Here is a 17,631-nt window from a genome sequence, read left to right as displayed (position 1 = left end):
TTCCCCCTCCTTGAGTGAGAGGATACTTCTTTCTTGAAAGAAACGTGACTTTATTTTTAACATTTTGAAAAGTATTCAGCGATTCAGTCACATTTACTCATCTTTGATCTTGCTTTCTTTTAAATAATGCTAGTGTGTGGGATCCAAATGAGGGCAATTTAAAAACCAGTTTTACATGCACACATGCAGACACAGTCTCTAATTATGCAAATTCATTTAAAAGGATTTTCATTTACAGTAATGGAAAAGCTTTTACTGTTTGGGGGAATCTTTAGCTTTTGGGGGGATTTTAGGCATCTTATAACTGGTGAATTCAGTTGAATGTCCTTGGTAACTGAAGATCTTTTATTTTCTTATTTAAATTGTTTATTTTTGTTTTGGGAGCAAATTGTAGTTAGAAAAGTTTTTTTCTGGCTGTTGTAACATTGTATATTGATAGACTTTTGTGTTTTGATAGACTTCGGTGTCTCTGTTCTCATTCTACCTACTGCTGATAACAGTTTCTGTTTTTCTCCTTTGGCTTTCCATAGCTTGGCCATTGTGTAAGTACTATATGAATCAATAAATTAGGATATATTGATATATTTGATTTTTTTAACTATTGGAAAGGATTAGTTTTGTGGGTATTGCTATAAATATAATCAGTAGGAATATTTATAAAATAACAATATGAAGTGTGTTTCCATATCTGTAAATGGAATAGTTTTACAGTATTACAATAGAAAGGAGAAATTTTCTTGTAGAAATTTTACTTCTGAACAGAGAAATTACTAGAGCAAATAATGAGTAGAAACGTGTTTATATTTACTCAAAAGCACATTGTCTTCATGTGCTGAGAATCAAATTTGTTTCAAGTGTCTGCCTAAATTATTTCTTGCTTTAATATTTGATGTCATCTACGTAAATATTCACTTTTTCAAGTATTAACCTCTGGCCTGGGTCATTCTTCCAAACCACTTTGTGGTAAAGAACCTTTTTTTTTTTTTTTAAATTCCTATCTGTCATGAAATAATATTTTTGGAAAAATATAATGAAAATGAATTAGTAGAAAGATTTAAAAGAAGTAAAAACATATACTCCTTCAGTTTTTATTAATAGATGCAAGAGATGGGCGGGAAACATCCCCCCTTCTCCTGTAGTTTTTTCTTGGGCTGGTCGAGTAATCAAAGCAGCATCAGACAGATTAACGGGAGAAAAAGATGAATGTAATTATGAGCGTACTGGAAATCTACATAGATTATGAGGATATTGTTTTCAATCAAGGAGACAAGGGTATATATCCTGAGCTAAGGAATGAGATAGGAGCTGTGCCATTAAGGAGGGTGGGGGTGGGGGGGAACTCAGATGACAAAGAGAAGGTGACTCATGACAAAAACCAGATGCTCTGTAAGTACATATTTTCCTGCCATACAGAAAGGTTATTTTCCTGACAGATCATTTCTGGATATAACCTTAAATCTGAATAATAGCCCCAATTTCATTCTCCTAAGTAGTTAGTGTAATGGTAATAGTTGCTCTTGATCCTGATAGGCCTCGATTGTTCCTAACTTGAAATATTGCATATGCCAAAGCTACTCATCTTGGAAGGAATGTTCTAAAATCCTGGGGATTCCTATCCTACAGATGCAGTAGACCTGAAATTATTATTACTAAGTCTTCTAAAATATTTAGTCAATTTTTGCATTTAATTTATCACAGATTAGTGGTAGGAACTGGGTATAGTTTTGAGATGGCATGGTCAGATGGGCTCTGAAGGGCTGAGAGCTCCTCAGAGAACAAAGAAGTATAGTGAAATGGACCTGCTTATCCTTTGCCAATAGCTTTACCCAATGGGTTACATGCTCTTCTCTTGTGGAGCCTATGGGTCCTGATTTCCCTGAAGTATGCAGACAGCCGCCAGGGGGGATCTCCCTCTATGGCACACTCCTGTTCAGAGTTCACATGTGTTTGTAGACACCTCAGAGTCATCTAGTGTCACCTTAAAAAGTAGGAAAGGCTGAATCTGAGCACATAAACTGAAATACTGAATAAAGAGCAATCCAAAGATCTGTGCAAAACTCTGCTTAACATGCAAACTACTAGAGAAATTGGTAAGTTTTGGTTCAGGTACCATATAAATACGGCAACTAGAATAGTGAAGTAAAGACTCTTTAGTTTTTTACCTCAAAACTTGAATAGGTAGAAAGTATTATACATGGTGTATTATAAATTTATTACAGAAGTTTATATAAATATTAATTTTCCAAAATGAACTACTATGTTTCTTGGTGTGTAATAGGTTCCCAATAAATGATAGTTGCTTTTTTCCTTTATTAGGCAGATAGTAAGTTTACTGTGCAAAGGGGCAAGAGCCTGGGAAATTCTTCATCCTGCATGATGCTTTACACACACAGTAGGAATTTAAATTGTTGCTGATTAGAAAACAAAACAAAATGTTCATGCCTCTGTGAAAGCTGCTTTTGGTTTCATGGAAAGATGAAAAGTATTGGGTTTTCAATGCTTTTCTCTTTGGAATAAGGTAGGTAATAAGACAAGAATTAACCACCTGCCCTTTATAATAATGTTTTAAATTAATCTGGAACTTTCTTTTTTGACTCAGTAAGCTTATACACATCATTTTGTAACCACCTTCAATTATTCACTATCTGCTTTATAATAATGGGACCATGTCTGGAGGATTGTTGAAGTATTTTCTGAAGTGTTTGACATGTACAGTCAGTCTTTATTGTCTGTGGTTATTTTGTTGCTGCTTGGGTGCAGAGTTCTACCTTGAAATCTGTAATAAATGTAATCAAATAAAGTGATCAAATAAATAGTAACTTTCTCATTTATAAAAGGTTTCATTAGATTTTCAAAAGTCACCAATGAAGAAAAATCTTTCGGGTGAAAGACACTGTCTAGCCAGTGGGCCCCCTCGGTGGTCTCTATTTTTAGTTTCTGATTCTTGTCCTAATGATCTTTGTTGGTATGTGGTATGGGAAACAAGAGCAATGACTCATGATTGGCTCTTTTTCATCAATGATGACTTTATTGGAGTGGATACATTTTCACTTTTTCTTTGGTGCTAGGTTTAAAACTTCTTTCTTATTTTTAATTCTTTGGTTACACCCCAGGTAGGTAGAAACTTGACCTTGTGCTTGATTTGTATTTCTCTAGCTAAGATCTGGAGGTGCTCAAGTATTAGAAGGCTGCATTGCAGAAATCCACAACATCACCAGCCTAGATATCTCCGACAATGGTAAGTCAGACACCTACAAAGAAGAGGAAGAGAAATAATATTCGAAGCAAGTTAGTAAAGGAAAAATAATCATCTCTCCCAATCTAGATAACACATAATAAAAATGTTATTTCACTTTCTGACAACTTGGGACCTTTTCATTTAACAATAGAGTTTCTTTATGGGATAAATCCCCACAAAAGTCTTTCTAAATTGATTCCAGGGCTAAAATTGCAAAGTTTATGCAGTAAAAGAAATCAACTTAAATTTTTATATTTTCAGTACATTGATAAAGATCTGAGTGGAACCTTTGCATTCATGGTGATAATGAAATTGAGCTCTTATTTATTATAATAGTATGTGCATGTGTACCTGTTAAATGTGCACAGACTACTGCAGTTAGCTGCGCTTATGTAGTTTGTGGAATCTTCTCTCACAAAGTGATGGGGAGAGATGAAAGTTTCTACATTATCCATTTGCAGTCCCTGCTGACTTTGCTTAGCTGCTGATTGTTTAAGAGGTTTATGTAAGTCTTTGTAGAGAATGAGTTTGTCCCTGTGAAATAATAGGACATGTAGAGAGGTCAAAAAAAGGCCTTTGACAAGAAAAGAATAGAATCCTGAGGCCCTTAGGATGATAGTCATACCCGTTTGTCCCCTTTGCTTAATTGTGATTCAGCTGAGAAGTCATTTATTCACATGTGTTTTGATTCTCCATTTCCTCTGATTCTTTCCAGGTTTAGAGTCTGACCTATCTACCTTAATAGTGTGGCTCAGTAAAAACAAATCAATACAACACCTGGCGTTAGGCAAAAATTTTAATAACATGAAATCCAAGTAAGAGTTTCGAATTTTTTTTTATATGACTGATGAAAATAACTAGCCTCCTGAAAGCTTTTTATTTGATTCCACTGTCTGCATCTTTAAAATCTCTTTAGAAATCTGACACCTGTGTTGGACAACTTAGTACAGATGATTCAAGATGAAGAATCAGTGAGTATTAAAACTTTTGTCTAAAATCTTTTGTTTGGGGCCATTCTTGCTACTAATTTCTAGTTAATGCTGATATACTTTAAGATAATTTTATTTATGCGTAAAATGCGTAAAACAGAAAAAAAGATTTTCTGTTACTGTTGTTTTTCAAAATAGCTATTCTGAACAATTACAGAATGTATTTAAAATTTTCTCACTCTTCTGATAAACTCGACTAATTAAAGGAAGGTGTAACAAATGATGAAAAGAGGTATAAATCAACTCCTAAGCCCATCTGTTAATAAATCTCTTACTATCTCCTACCTTCAGCTAATACACTAATCGGCAAAGAATGATTTTTTCGGATCCTCTTGACTCTGTGACCTTATATCACGCTGAGAAACATCACATCATCAATTTGAATTTCATCTAGTAATTATGTAAAATTATAAGAGACTAAGAAAGTTGTCCCCTATCTTAAATTGCTTCTTGAACTGTAGTAATCTTTCTCATATTTTTATCTCCTTTAGTTGTTTCAGACCAAGATTTTGTTCAAATAGTCCTAATAATTGCGCTTTATAATGCATGAGAAAACTAAAAGAAGATATTTTATGGGCTGGTAGGAAGTCCTCCACCATTAATACCTTTAACTTAAACTTGGGATATCCCTCCTTTTGTCTCACTAATGCACTTTAAGAGTTTGTCCCTTTCCTGTCTTAGTTCTACCAAACTCAGTATTTATGGTTTCTAAATTAATACAATCATTTTCTAGTCTCATTTGAAGATTCAAATTTTTTCCAAACTCCCTATCAATTTGCAGTCAATCCTATGAAGAATCACATTATTCATATTTTGGGACAGCACCTTTTCTAAGTCATAACGTTAGCGGGCAACCCTAGAAATAAACTAGCAATAAGAGTGATTTATATATTAATTATGTGATATATGTCCCATTTTTAAAAAGTATCATTTTCCCTTTGGGGTAGTGGCAAATTCTATTATAACTGAAAGCTAACTTTGCTGAGAAGACTTAGGGGCCATGAGAGATGGGGATTGGAATTGTGCCTGGCTGCTTCTTGTCCACATCTCTTGGGGGGCTCTGATTCTATTCTGCTTTGTTGTGTGGATAGAATTTCCAACCTGTGGGTTATAAGTGAAACTCATTATTGTTTAATGAATCCAAGACTTCTCTTTGTCTTCATTTGCTAGTAAACCCCATATTTTCTTGCTTTTGTATTAGCTTATTAAAATTAGGGGCATAATTAGAATGTAATTTACATGTTCCAGAATTTATGCTGTTGTTTTTACTTACTAAATTTGACTTTACACCACCCTGATTCATTTGAGTTTCTAATTTCCCAGTATTGGCCCAGTTTTAAAAGACTGGGGGAGTTAATATTGCAGAATCATTTAATAGTCATCCCCAAATATTTGTTTCACAGAACACATTTTAGGAAAATTTGCATTTTGTGAAACATGTATTTCTTAATTTCATGTTTTGGTAACTACACGAGAGTCTTCAAACTTTCTAAACTTTTGAAACTCTGTCACTTCAGGATATCTTGATATTTAAAACACACTTAAAAACATACTTGCAGAGGCTAACATTTGCTATGTTGCTATAAATTCTGTCTTATTACAGTAGTGTTCCAGTGTCATACTGTACAATGCAAAGCCTTTTATGTTCACAAAAGTCACTGACTTTTTCAGAAAGTGATCACCTTCTGTTCTTTTCCTACTTCTGAGTCGTTAATGTGCAAAGCAATTAAAATGACTTGTGACTATAAACATTCTACCAATCACTTGGCATAATTGAGCTCCTTTTTTTAATTTTACTTTTTTAAAGGTCTTTTGCATATAGAAAGCAATCTCTCTACTTTTTACACATTGCCCTTATGTTTGTAGAGTTTGCTCTTTGACAAGATGGAACAATGCTCCCAGCATTGCACATTATGTTCAGTTGGAAAACCTGTGTGCCTGTGGGCTCCAGGGGCGTGTTCAGTAATAGAAGTTGTCAGGTTGCTCTACCCATGTTGTGGGTGGTACCTTGAGGTGCCAGTTGACAAGGAATCCTGCTTTGAAGTCTCCCATCCAAACCTGTGTTGTAACCATTAGAATACAATGTGTTTCTCCTGGGAGTTCCTGTAGCAAGGCAGGAATTCTCATCTTCAACATGTTCAGCTGTGGAAGCAAAGAGTAAGATTTCATATAGTAATGTTACTTGGAACTGTAATAAATCAAGAAGGGATGACCTTATAAATATGCATGCAATTCAGACTGTTCTGTTCGCATTAATGATTCTGCCTATTATTTTTAAGTGTTAACTGGGGTGTATTAAAGTTGGAATATAGTGCTAGAATTGGTGCTTGCTAGCTTGGAGACTTGGCAGTTTTCCAATATTAGGAAGAAGCTGTAATATATCATTTTTGTAGTAGCTGAATAGAGATTATTGAAATGGTGAGAGATGTGATTACAGCTTTTTATTAAAGCAACATTGCATTTGTTTTTGTTTAAAGCGTTAAGTTACCCTGTGTCTGAAGCATTTTTAGTAGTTGTTTTTTTTTTTTTTTTTTTTTTCCCATTTACTTGAGTGTAGGATCTTAAGAAAATTGAAGCAACCTCAGTAAAGCTTCCTGAGTCTAAACATCTGCAGGCTCCTTGGCTGAGGTTTTAATTGCCTTTGCACTTACCAAGTCATTTAACTTAAAATTTTGATTCTAATTAACATAATTTTACCCTTTGATTTTACCTTGATGTAGAAAGTTTGGAAAACATGGTTAAATTTGGACACTGAGGACTGTAAGTATAGTCGGTTGGTATTACTATAACCAAAAACATAATGGGGATACTGGAAGCTTGAAATCATCAATGCCATACTTGTGGAGATTAACATGCTATGTTTACATAAAATGGGAAACAAATACTCGACTAACCTGACAAAAACAGGTTCAGTGATGATAAGCTTTCCACAGCCAGGGATGGATAAGCCCCACCCACAATGTTCTCAAGTAGCAAATTGTGTGCATAGTTGAAATAAAGAGGATTTACTGAATAAAAATAAAATCAACAACACCCTTATCCTGCTTCCTACAGGTGTTCAGCAGATGTGCCTGAACAGTTGTTCTTTGGATGTGAGGGTTGAGGGCTTGAATGGGTATAGATACATGTTAGGCTTTGAGTATGAGTCACACCGACCATTCAGGCACATTTTGAGAGCCCTACTTCCAGTGGCCACAGCAGAGCCTGGTCATAGATGACCCTGGAAGCTTCTTCCATATCTATCTTCCTGAAATGTTCAAAATGCTTAAAGAATAAGTGTATAGAATTTTTAGCTTGGATGGACCAATATAGAGCATCTCAAGGATGGCCTGAATTCTGACTTTTCAAGCCATACTTGTCCAAGTCCTGAAATGTTCACCACTGGTTAATTCAGTTATGGTTTAAATCAAGACTTGCAAGTTCAAATACTCACACGGCTAGGAAGCCAACATTAACAAGTATAGTGATCTGGGTGTAAGTAAGTAGGGAGCCCGGTTTTTTGTTCGTTTGTTTTTGTCAGATACTATATAGGTCAAGCAAAACTACCTTCAGGCTGAGTGACTATCAGTCTCTGGGCTAAACAGGTTAGTTTGGATCCTAAGATAATAGGTGGTCACACATATTTGACATCTCTCTCTCTCTCTTTTTTTTTTAAGTTGTAGGTGTGTCTTCTTATTGGTACTTATGAAATAAAGCTAAGAGTGGCAATCAAAAAGATCTAGGATAAGCTAATAGGGCTAAGTTTGTGCGGGATTAAGAGTACAAAATCTGGAACCAGACATTCCTGTTCCAGTTCAGCTACTGCGTGGCCCTGGTGGAGGCTTTTAAATCTTTACATTTGAAGATTGGAGATACAATACTAACAATAATTTGGGTTACCCAGTATTGGGGTTCTGGGAAGATTAAATAAATAAATACATGTTAAAAAGCTTAAGCAGTGGATCAGCATACTAAGTGTTTGATTGGTGTTAGCTATGACTAATCTTGACCGACTGGATTTTTATTTTGCATTTGTCCTCTATTACTATTCTAAGATGTCATTTCACCTGGCATAACAATAAAGTGGGTCAAATGGATAGTGTAGCCAAACTGAGGCTAATGCATTCATGTGGTATCATAATTTATTTCATCCTACTCTTCACTTTAGAAGAGCTGGCATCCACCACCCTAGGTATCTTCCTAAGACTTCCTTTAGAAGACAGGGGGCTGGTATTCAGTATTAAAACAGTCTCTCCATGTTCGATGCCAAAGGCCCATTTATTTTATGCCAGAACCTTGAAGTCCAATTATCAGTGCCTTTTAGCAAGAAGTTTCAAAAAATCCAGTGCTCTCTGTGGTGGGTACCTCTCCTCTGCACTCCTCTATGGGATGGTCACTGGAGTGGCAGCTGCCTTGATGAGACTATGTGGTGCTGCTTATTGTCCCCCCACAGCCTCTGCAGTCCTTGTCCCTGGCCGACTCAAAGCTCAAGACTGAAGTCACCATCATAATCAATGCCCTGGGAAGCAACACCTCCCTGACCAAAGTGGACATCAGTGGGAACGGAATGGGGGACATGGGAGCGAAGATGCTCGCCAAAGCGCTGCAGATCAACACCAAGCTCAGGTATACAGTCAGGCATTTGGCCCTTGTTCTGAGGACAGCCTGAAAAGGACTAACCCACAAGGGCCTCCCCTGGTGGCGCAGTGGTTGAGCGCTGGGCTGCGAAGCTGCCCATCGCCTCTGCAGTGCTGGTTCCATCCCTGGCCGCAGGCGAGGGTCCCAAATGGCACACAGACCTCTCCTGCCATGCCCACTGCTTCCCTCAGCAGTGTACTTTGTCAGTCTGCCTGTTCTGCTCCCTGCTCTGGCTCCAGTAAATTCTCTCACCCTCCCACGCTTCTGACTGTACCCAGTGCTTGTATAAATAAATAAATCTTTTTTAAAAAAAAAGACTAACCCACAAGCACTGGGGAGCCACTTTGCCTGAGTGGGGCCTGAGTTTCCCGTGAGGCCAGCTGGGAAGAAGAGACCAGCATTACAGGTCTTCTGTTATAAAATACTGGGGAGAATGTTCCCACATTTAGTCCTAGTGATTCCTTCAAACTGTTCTCTTAAAGATCTCCATTGTGAGGTAAAGCCTGACTGAGAACTGTTGTGATTTCCTCCTTCATGTCAGTGTTGACAACTGATCTATATGTGGGGAAAAGGCTTTGAGAAGCAGAGAGGAGTTTGTAGTCAGTGCCAAAGGAGCAGAGCCAGGAAGACTGCAGAGATAACATGAGGGATTTGGCTGTATTTGGTTATAAACCCATTGTCTTACTTCCCCTTCCTACTCCTTGTAATTATGTAAAGGGGTCTAGAGACCAATTTATCACTGGTTCAAAGGCAAGTTCATGCTGGTGTCACTGGTTTTTATTTATTGTACATCCCAATCCTGGCCTTCCATATGGACTAGCTATATGAGCCCCTCTCTTCTTAGGGATTAGCTTAGCTATGTGGTCACCAGGCCCTCACCCATCATGCAGGTTGCTGCCTAGTCCAGCAATCTGGTGAGTAAAGAGTTAATCCACATTACTTCTCAAGGACTTTTCTTGACGTTTCCCTTGCTCTCCAGCCGAAGACAGAGTATGAGCCTTCTGTCAAAATTGAAGCAAATGCCAAAAACTACAGTGATTTCTTTGAAGGTTACTGTGTTTGTAGAGGCCATTAAGATTCAGAAGGGAAAGCACGCAAAGTTGCGAGACTGGGATCCTCCAGACAAATAAAAACTTTTCAAATGTCAGGTGAATTGACAAATCCTAAGATACCTCTGAAGTATTCACATTGTGAAGATAAAAAATACTTCCCTTCTAAAATAGATTTTGTGAATAAAAAGCAAACAACCTCCTATTTAGAATAACAGGTTTTGACAGTAGGAAGAGCAAAGTGCCTCGGATTGCTGGTTGCACCATGTCAGATTTTTGTGAAAACATAAAAATCCGTAACAGGACACCCTCTAGTCATTGAGAATGAAAAAACTCTTAGTACCTGCAGTTCTTTCTGTTGGACACGGGGCTGCTAAGCATCTTTTGTAAACGTAAGCTTCAGACAGGAAGATTAGACCACAATTAGGAGAATATCACAGAAATCAGGTTTTAGAATTCCCTGACTAGGAAAACATTAGCTGACTTAATGGCAAGTTATTGGGTATGCCATTGCTTGTGTAGTACGAGAGAACAGTACTATTTGAGCAGTAGATGTGTTAAGAATATAATACTGGGGCCTCCCTGGTGGCGCAGTGTGTTGAGCTCAGTGCTGTGAAGCTATCCGCAGCCTCTGCAGCACAGGTTTGATTTCTGGCCAGCCAGGGAGATACCCACATGGTGTGGCAGACCTCTCCTGTCTTGCCCACTGCTCCCCTCAGCAGTGTTTTCGGTCATCTGCCTGTTCTGCTCCCCACTCTGTCTCTGGTGAATTCTCTCACCCTCCCATGCCTCTGGCTTGTACCCCCACTCTTGTATAAATAAAGAAATCTTGGGCCTCCCCTGGTGGCGCAGCAGTTGAGCGCTGGGCTGCGAAGCTGCCCGCAGTCTCTGCAGTGCCGGTTCGATCCCAGGCTGCCAGCAAGGGTCCCACATGGCGCGCAGACCTCTCCTGCTGTGCCCGCTGCTCCCCTCAGCAGTGTATTTCGTCTGTCTGCCTATTCTGTTCTCCGCTCTGGCTCTGGTGAATTCTCTCACCCTCCCGCACTTCTGACTATACCCAGTGCTTGCATAAATAAATAAATAAATAAATCTTTAAAAAAAAAAAAAAGGAATCTTTTTGAAAAAAAAAAAGAATATAATATTGGGGGAAATACTGATCCTTTCTTTGTTTGAAACAAAGATGAAAGTTATTTCTTGCTCACATCATGCCATTGTAGTAAAGATAGATGGGGCTGCTATTAGAGATGTGTCTTCAGTCATACCCTGTAATCCTAAGAGTCTGCTCACTGATGTGATCTGGTTTTCACACAGGACTGTCATATGGGACAAGAACAACATTACTGCACAAGGCTTCCAGGACATAGCTGTTGCTCTGGAAAAGTAAGTTTTAATTAGCAGTTCTTTCTGGAAAATTACAAAAGACCCCTTCGTGCCTGAGCTACCTGCGGGGGAACAGAAATAGCAAGAGACTGGGAATCAGGAAATCTAGGTCCAAGCTTATCTGCTGCTCACCGGCCACAGGGCCTGGGAAGACTTTGACTTTCTTCTGGTGTGAATTTATTCTTTTATAAAATATAGGCAGAGAAGCCGGTAATGCCAAAGATACAACACCTTCTTGAGGATTGTAGGCTGACCTCATTTTATTGTGCTGCACTTTATTGTGCCTTTTTCAGATTGATGACGGTGGCCATCTTGTGTTGAAAAGTCCACAGGCAACATTTTTCCAGCAGCTCAGATGATAGTTATCCCATTTTAGCAATAAAATACTTTTTAATTAAGTCATGCACATTTTATTTTAGACCTGATGCTATTGTACACTTAATAATTAAGCACAGTATAATGTAAACAAAACTTTTATAGGCACTGGGGAACCGAAAAATCTCTGTGACTTCCTTTATTGTGTTGCTGATTTTGTGGCAGTGGACTAGAACCGAACCTGCACTAGCTCCAAGGTGTACCTGAAAATGAGATCATGGGGTTGTGGGGACACTCCAGGGTTGCCAAGCTTTGCTGCCTATGGCTTCACAATATGTTTCCACTGGGTCAAGACTCAGTGCATTTTTGGCCCACTATGACAACTTTGAAACCAAGGTTGAAGAAAGCTGAGGCCCAGAAAAGGAAAGTGAAGTTGATAATGGCAAACCAGGATTAACTTGCCTCCTTGATGTAAAAGGCCTTCTTAATTATCTTAGTGACTGATATCTGCAGTTATTATTGAGTTTACTCTCCCAATAAACTAAAGAAGAAAATAATACTACCATGTTGGCTGGAAAAAAATACAAGAGATCTGGTTCTTACTGACCTTTTTTTAAAATTTTATTTTTAAAACTTTTTTTTATGAAGACCACTGTTTTATATCCCTGTTCTTTTTTTTTAAGACAAAGTAGGGAACAGAATAGGCAGACAGACTGAAGACACTCTTGAGGGTAGCTGTGGGTGAGGCAGGAGAGGTCTGCCTGGTCTGTGTGAGAAGCTGAAAACATGGGCCTCCCTGGGTGTAAGGGTTTTAGCAAAGCACTGTGAAGCTATCTGCAGCCTCTGTAGCATTTGTTCGATCCCTGGTTAGCCGGGGAGATACCCACATGGTGCAGCAGACCTCTCCTGTCTCGCCCACTACTCCCCTCAGCAGTGTATTTCAGTCAACCAGCCTGTTCTGCTCCCTGCTCTGATGCTGGTGAATTCTCTCACCATCCTGCACATATGGCCTGTTGCCCAGATCTTGTATGCATAAATAAATAATTTTTTTTTTTTAAAAAAGAGCTGAGAACATGCACACCCCATCCTCCCCACGTCCAGGCTATAGTAGGGTGCCCCCGAAGGACAATCTGTTACATCCACTATGCTCCATCCAGATGCCGGTGGTTCAACACCACATTTGTTTTAAACAGATGTAGCTGGTCTGCAGCTTCATCAAAATTGGTTAAGGGCAGGGCCTCCCTGGTGGCGTAGAGGTTAAGACATAACCTATGAAGCAAACCGCAGCCACTGCGGCATGAGTTTGATCCCCAGCCAGGGAGCAACCCACATAGTGCAGCAGACCTCTCCTGTCTTGCCTGCTGCTCCCCTCAGCAGTGTGTTTCAGTTGATCTACCTATTCTGTTCTCCACTCTCTCTGGTAAATCCTCTCACCTCCTACTCCTCTGGCCTCTACCCCCGTTCTTGTATGATTAAATAAATAGACGTTTGAAAAAAATTGGTTGAGGGCAAAGAAGAACTAAAGCAAACCTTCAAAATTGCCCCAAAAGACATGTTGTCTCTTTGTTTCTGTTGACTGACTCCTCTTAAACCAAACAAAACCCATCAAAGCTAAGGTAAGAATGGAAGCTATAGAAATATAGTCTTTCACTGCTGGTTATTTTACATTAAGCCACCCTTATGTTAGGTTGGAGAAAGGAGATTTTCTCCATTAGGGAATACCCATCCAGGTTATTATTAAGATGACTTTTTAATTTTCCTTATCATTTCTTCATTATTTGTACTTTGTTTTATGACTTAGTATTAGATTGCTCTTCCAGTAGATTCACTTAAGTATCCGTAAGCTTGACATTGCAAGTGCTGCATTTGTCGACATAAAGACTTCTGACTATGAGGTTCCAGTGGCTCAATTCCCAGCACATGACCCCAAAAGTCATTGTTCCTGAGGGTCATCTTATAGAAATGGATAGATGCATTTGGGTGGGATAGAGAAAGGATGTTCATGCTAAAATTTGGGGTAGGGGAGCAGGTATTTGGAGTCAAGTGGGCACCTAGCAATTTTGTGGCAAGGTCAGGTTCAAAGGAGGGAGGAGCATAGTTTCAGAGTTCTCTGTGCTTTGCCACAAAGGAACTACTGATCTGCATCTCATCAGCTGGTCAGCAATGGTGAGGTAATGCACAGTTCTCCACAGTTGCTTCATCTGGGGTCTAGAGCCCCGGGGGCTGATTGTGAATAAAAGCTGCAAGGACCCACAAAGGTTAAGGTGGTTAGCCAGACAAGGAGCCCGTCCCAGCAGCTCTTCTGAAAATAATCCCTCATCTTGGACTTGTTTGTTTAAAGGAACCCAGATTACTTACCTGGCAGGATGGATGCCTTGAACTGGAATGTGCTTTTCCCAGGGTGAGGCTTAAATGTTGCACTCTGCTTGTGCTGACCCCTGCAGTTTCCTCAAATGTGGGAAACTTGACTGCTTAATTTGTGGTAGAGAATGCAGAGGGACTACATCCGGGCTCTAAGTCAGTAAATGAAAACTCAGAGCCTGAATAGGCTCTTTCTGTGGATGCCAGAGTCCTTGCTTTGAAAACAAATATGTGTTTTGAGTTTTGATTTTCGAGTTCAGAGCTGACTTTTACTCATCATGAACATGGTGACCTGGGTATATTCAGATCTACTGGTGATTAAAATCAGGTAGCATGATGATGTTGGAGTTTTTTACCAGCTTTCTCTTAGTCTACCTTTGCAGTCCCAATTCTATCCTTCATGAAATTGGAAGCTGAAAAGAAAACCACTTAGTCATATTCCTTAAAGCTATGTCGACTTTGTAGGACCAAATGGATGGATGAGGTCATGTGTGGAGCTACACACACAGACTCTAAAGAAAACAGGTTTGCAGTCTTGAAGCCTAAGGTGGTTTGATAGTCTGGAATTTTCTAAGATACTCTGGCAACTATCTTTTTGAACTTTAAAAAGATGCAAGCTGAATTAAGGCAGTAGGAAATTATTTTTAGGTAAATCTGTTATTGTCTCCTTTTCCTAGGAACTACACATTGAGATTCATGCCAATTCCTATGTATGATGCTTCTCAAGCCCTGAAAACAAACCCTGAAAAGACAGAAGAGGCTCTGCAAAAGGTATTGAAACACCAATAGCCTGATTATAATAAATTCACATTTGAATTGTGTTAATAACAATTCTGACCATATGAATAGTACATTGTATTGTACAAAGCTTTTTTCACTTTAGCTTGAATTTTTATGATCGTGACTAGCATGATGCATGGCTGAAGGAGGAATAAAATAAGGAAGACTAAAACTGGTCATGCAATTTGAGTGAAGAAAATAGCATTCTTACAACACCAACATATCCGAACTTAAGCACAGATAACTTCCGGTTCTTCCTTGGGATAATATATGGAACTGGAGGTCAGTTTGTACAACCTGGATGCCCTTCAACCTCAACAGATGCAAGCTTCCCTCTTTTCCTCATCAAGAAATCGCCACCATCTTTGTCTATAAATGAATCTAAATTCACACCCATTCCCATGTCTCCTTCCTGGCAAACCCAAAAATCAATGACTACTTCCACCTTCAAAGTCCAGGCAACCATTGGTGACTTTGACCACATCACTCTGATCTCTGTTGGAAACTTGCCCTGTGAGTGACTTCCTTGCTTTCCCATACCTGCCTATTTCTCTTTTAATGGTTATGCTTACCTTCCTCTCCATTGTCAGATATGCTCAAACTCAACTGTTTCCCATTCAAAGGAGCCTGTTCCACCTTTTACCCTGCTGTTATTTGAAGAATCTTTGAAATTTTTCCTCTCCCCTTGTTCTCTCTGCTGCTCCCCCTCTCCATCCAGTATCCCAGTATTCCTTTCTTACATCTTCTCTAGATAATCAGCTACTATGTTTATTTTTAACATAACATGTTTAGCATCAGTCCCTTCAGCTTTCTCCCCTTCTGTAGCCGTGATGCATCTTCATCCAAGCATCATCATTGCTTGCCATGATATGGCCTCGTTTGCTTCCTCTTGTCTCTTTTCCATGTTGCAGTCAAATACAGTCATCCTATTTCATAGTGAATTCGAACCAACCAAAACTTTTTATTTATCCCTTTCCAGTAACTTTTAGCATAAATCCTGGTCTCTTTTAGCAAGGAATTATGTCCTTGATCTGCCTTCTAACTCCTTCCAGTTTCATTTCTTATCAGCCATTATTCTTTGTTTTTCTCTACCACAGGGTACTTGTTAGATATGCAAATTCTTGGGTCTCAGAAGTTGGGATGGGACTCAGCAATCTGCTTTTTCTGTGAGCAATCCTGGTAGCTGTCAAATGTGAAAATCACTGCCCTAATCTAGATGATACTAATGCTTTCCCCAGGACAGTGTATGTCTGTCAAGATTGAAATCAAGTGCCAGCTCATCCAGGAAGACTTCACAGAGCCCTTTTTCTTCCCTAGTGTGTGGTCGTCTCAGAATTCCTTGTCATTAGCCTTGGGACATTGTTGTATGTTACCTGCCTTGTAACTTTTTCACCTAGTGGACTCTGAGCTCCCTGAAAGTGGGGCCTATGTATTTTTCATTTTTTTAAATTCTTAGCAGCTAGCGCAGTACCTGGCATGCATACTTGAATACTCCTTAGACATTTTTAAATAAAAGGGAAGAGGGTTGGGGGTGCAGGGAGGGAAAGCTATGGTGTGGCAAAAGAAAACATCCAACATTTGGATCCAAAGATCTCATAAATCAAACTGTTCTCAGCTTTGTACTTCAATAATTTGTGTAATTTTTCTAAATTTTGCTTTCTTCATCTATAAATAGGGAAAGTAAAACTAGACAGTATCTTACATTTAATATAGCATGTAGTTCTTGCCTGACACTATTTTAAGTGCTTTATATAGTCAAAGACATGTCATTTATATGGTGAATCCATGAGAAAGGTTTTATTATAGCTCCTCTTGCAGATAAGAAAACTTCCTGTAAGTAAGAAACCTTAACTGCAAGGAGACTTAGCAATTTTCCTGAAGGAATCCATGAGACCAGATGAGATAGTATATGTGAAAAATAATTGGTAGACTGTAAAGCAGCATATGTCTATTTGACATCATTATACTTTCCTAAAGGCTGCTAGTTAGCTTATCAAAAGAGATACTCTAGAGTAACCAGGTTCCTGGTTTCGATTTTGATGTGTAAAGATCTTGAAAGTCTCACTTCCATCTTCACAGCCAGAAAAAAACTGAGGGGCTCTCCCTGGTAGCATAGGGGTTAAGAGTCAGCTCTGACACCGCCACAACCGCCTGGGTTCAATCCCCAGCCAGAAAACTAACCCACATGGCACAGTAGACCTCTCCTCTCTCCCCCACTGCTCCCTTTAGCAATGTATTTCAGTAGATCCACCTGTTCTTCTCTCCACTTTGTCTCTGGTGAGTCCTCTCATTCCCTAGCATCTTTGGCCTACACCCCACTTCTCATACAGAAAAATAAATAAAATCTTTTTAAAAAGATAAAAACTGAACAAACAGAAAACCAGTAAATTTTCTTAGATTTGTCAGAGAATTGAGGTTGCAAGGCAAACTGTCACCCTGGAAATTGGAGAGATTAGACTACAGAGAACCATAGTGAGCAAAAGCCATGATTAGAGTAGAGGCTAGTGGAGCCAGTAATTCATAGGAACATTTAAACAGTAATTGATAAATTGCTGGAGAACTGGTGTCGACATGTGTAAGAGCTGAAACCTATCAGAGACCCAGTCTTAGGGAGACCCCTACCCTTTGATGAGTTTTACACCAGACTATCACAGTAAAGATTAGAGAAAAATTCCTCCTCTTTCATGCAGAGGAAAGAGAAAAAGTAACCATTTTGAAATAAACCATAGCATACTGTCCTCTATAACAAAGACCTAGTCTCAAGGAAACTACTCTATAAAAAGTCTTAAGTGACCTAGGGGAAGACAATTAGGTCACTCTTTCTCCATGATTGAAATAAGGGAGGAGGGCCTCCCTCATGGCGCAGGTGGTTGAGCGCAGCACTGTGAAGCTGTTCTCAGCC

General features: G+C 39.1%; 1 protein-coding gene across 5 annotated transcripts in view; it reads left to right on the top strand.

Moving 5' to 3' along the window:
* Nucleotides 1–17,631, top strand: part of CARMIL1 (capping protein regulator and myosin 1 linker 1) — a gene marked incomplete at its 5' end in the record, with an annotated part of 333,278 nt that overhangs the window by 219,133 nt on the left and 96,514 nt on the right. For 4 of the 5 annotated variants that reach the window (XM_084228463.1, XM_084228462.1, XM_084228460.1 and 1 more), the window contains 6 exons: nucleotides 3,157–3,238; nucleotides 3,954–4,053; nucleotides 4,155–4,209; nucleotides 8,660–8,832; nucleotides 11,205–11,273; nucleotides 14,627–14,720. In XM_084228463.1, coding sequence (XP_084084589.1) covers nucleotides 3,157–3,238; nucleotides 3,954–4,053; nucleotides 4,155–4,209; nucleotides 8,660–8,832; nucleotides 11,205–11,273; nucleotides 14,627–14,720 — 573 coding nt within the window. Of the gene's footprint in view, nucleotides 1–530; nucleotides 543–3,156; nucleotides 3,239–3,953; nucleotides 4,054–4,154; nucleotides 4,210–8,659; nucleotides 8,833–11,204; nucleotides 11,274–14,626; nucleotides 14,721–17,631 lie in introns of all 5 variants that reach the window. The other variant, XM_084228461.1, reaches the window with a different exon arrangement.

Source organism: Talpa europaea, assembly GCF_964194135.1.
Source record: "Talpa europaea genome assembly, chromosome: 2".
Classification (NCBI taxonomy): domain Eukaryota; kingdom Metazoa; phylum Chordata; class Mammalia; order Eulipotyphla; family Talpidae; genus Talpa; species Talpa europaea.
Note: the sequence above shows the minus strand (reverse complement) of the source record. Positions and strands in the feature narration are given on the sequence as shown.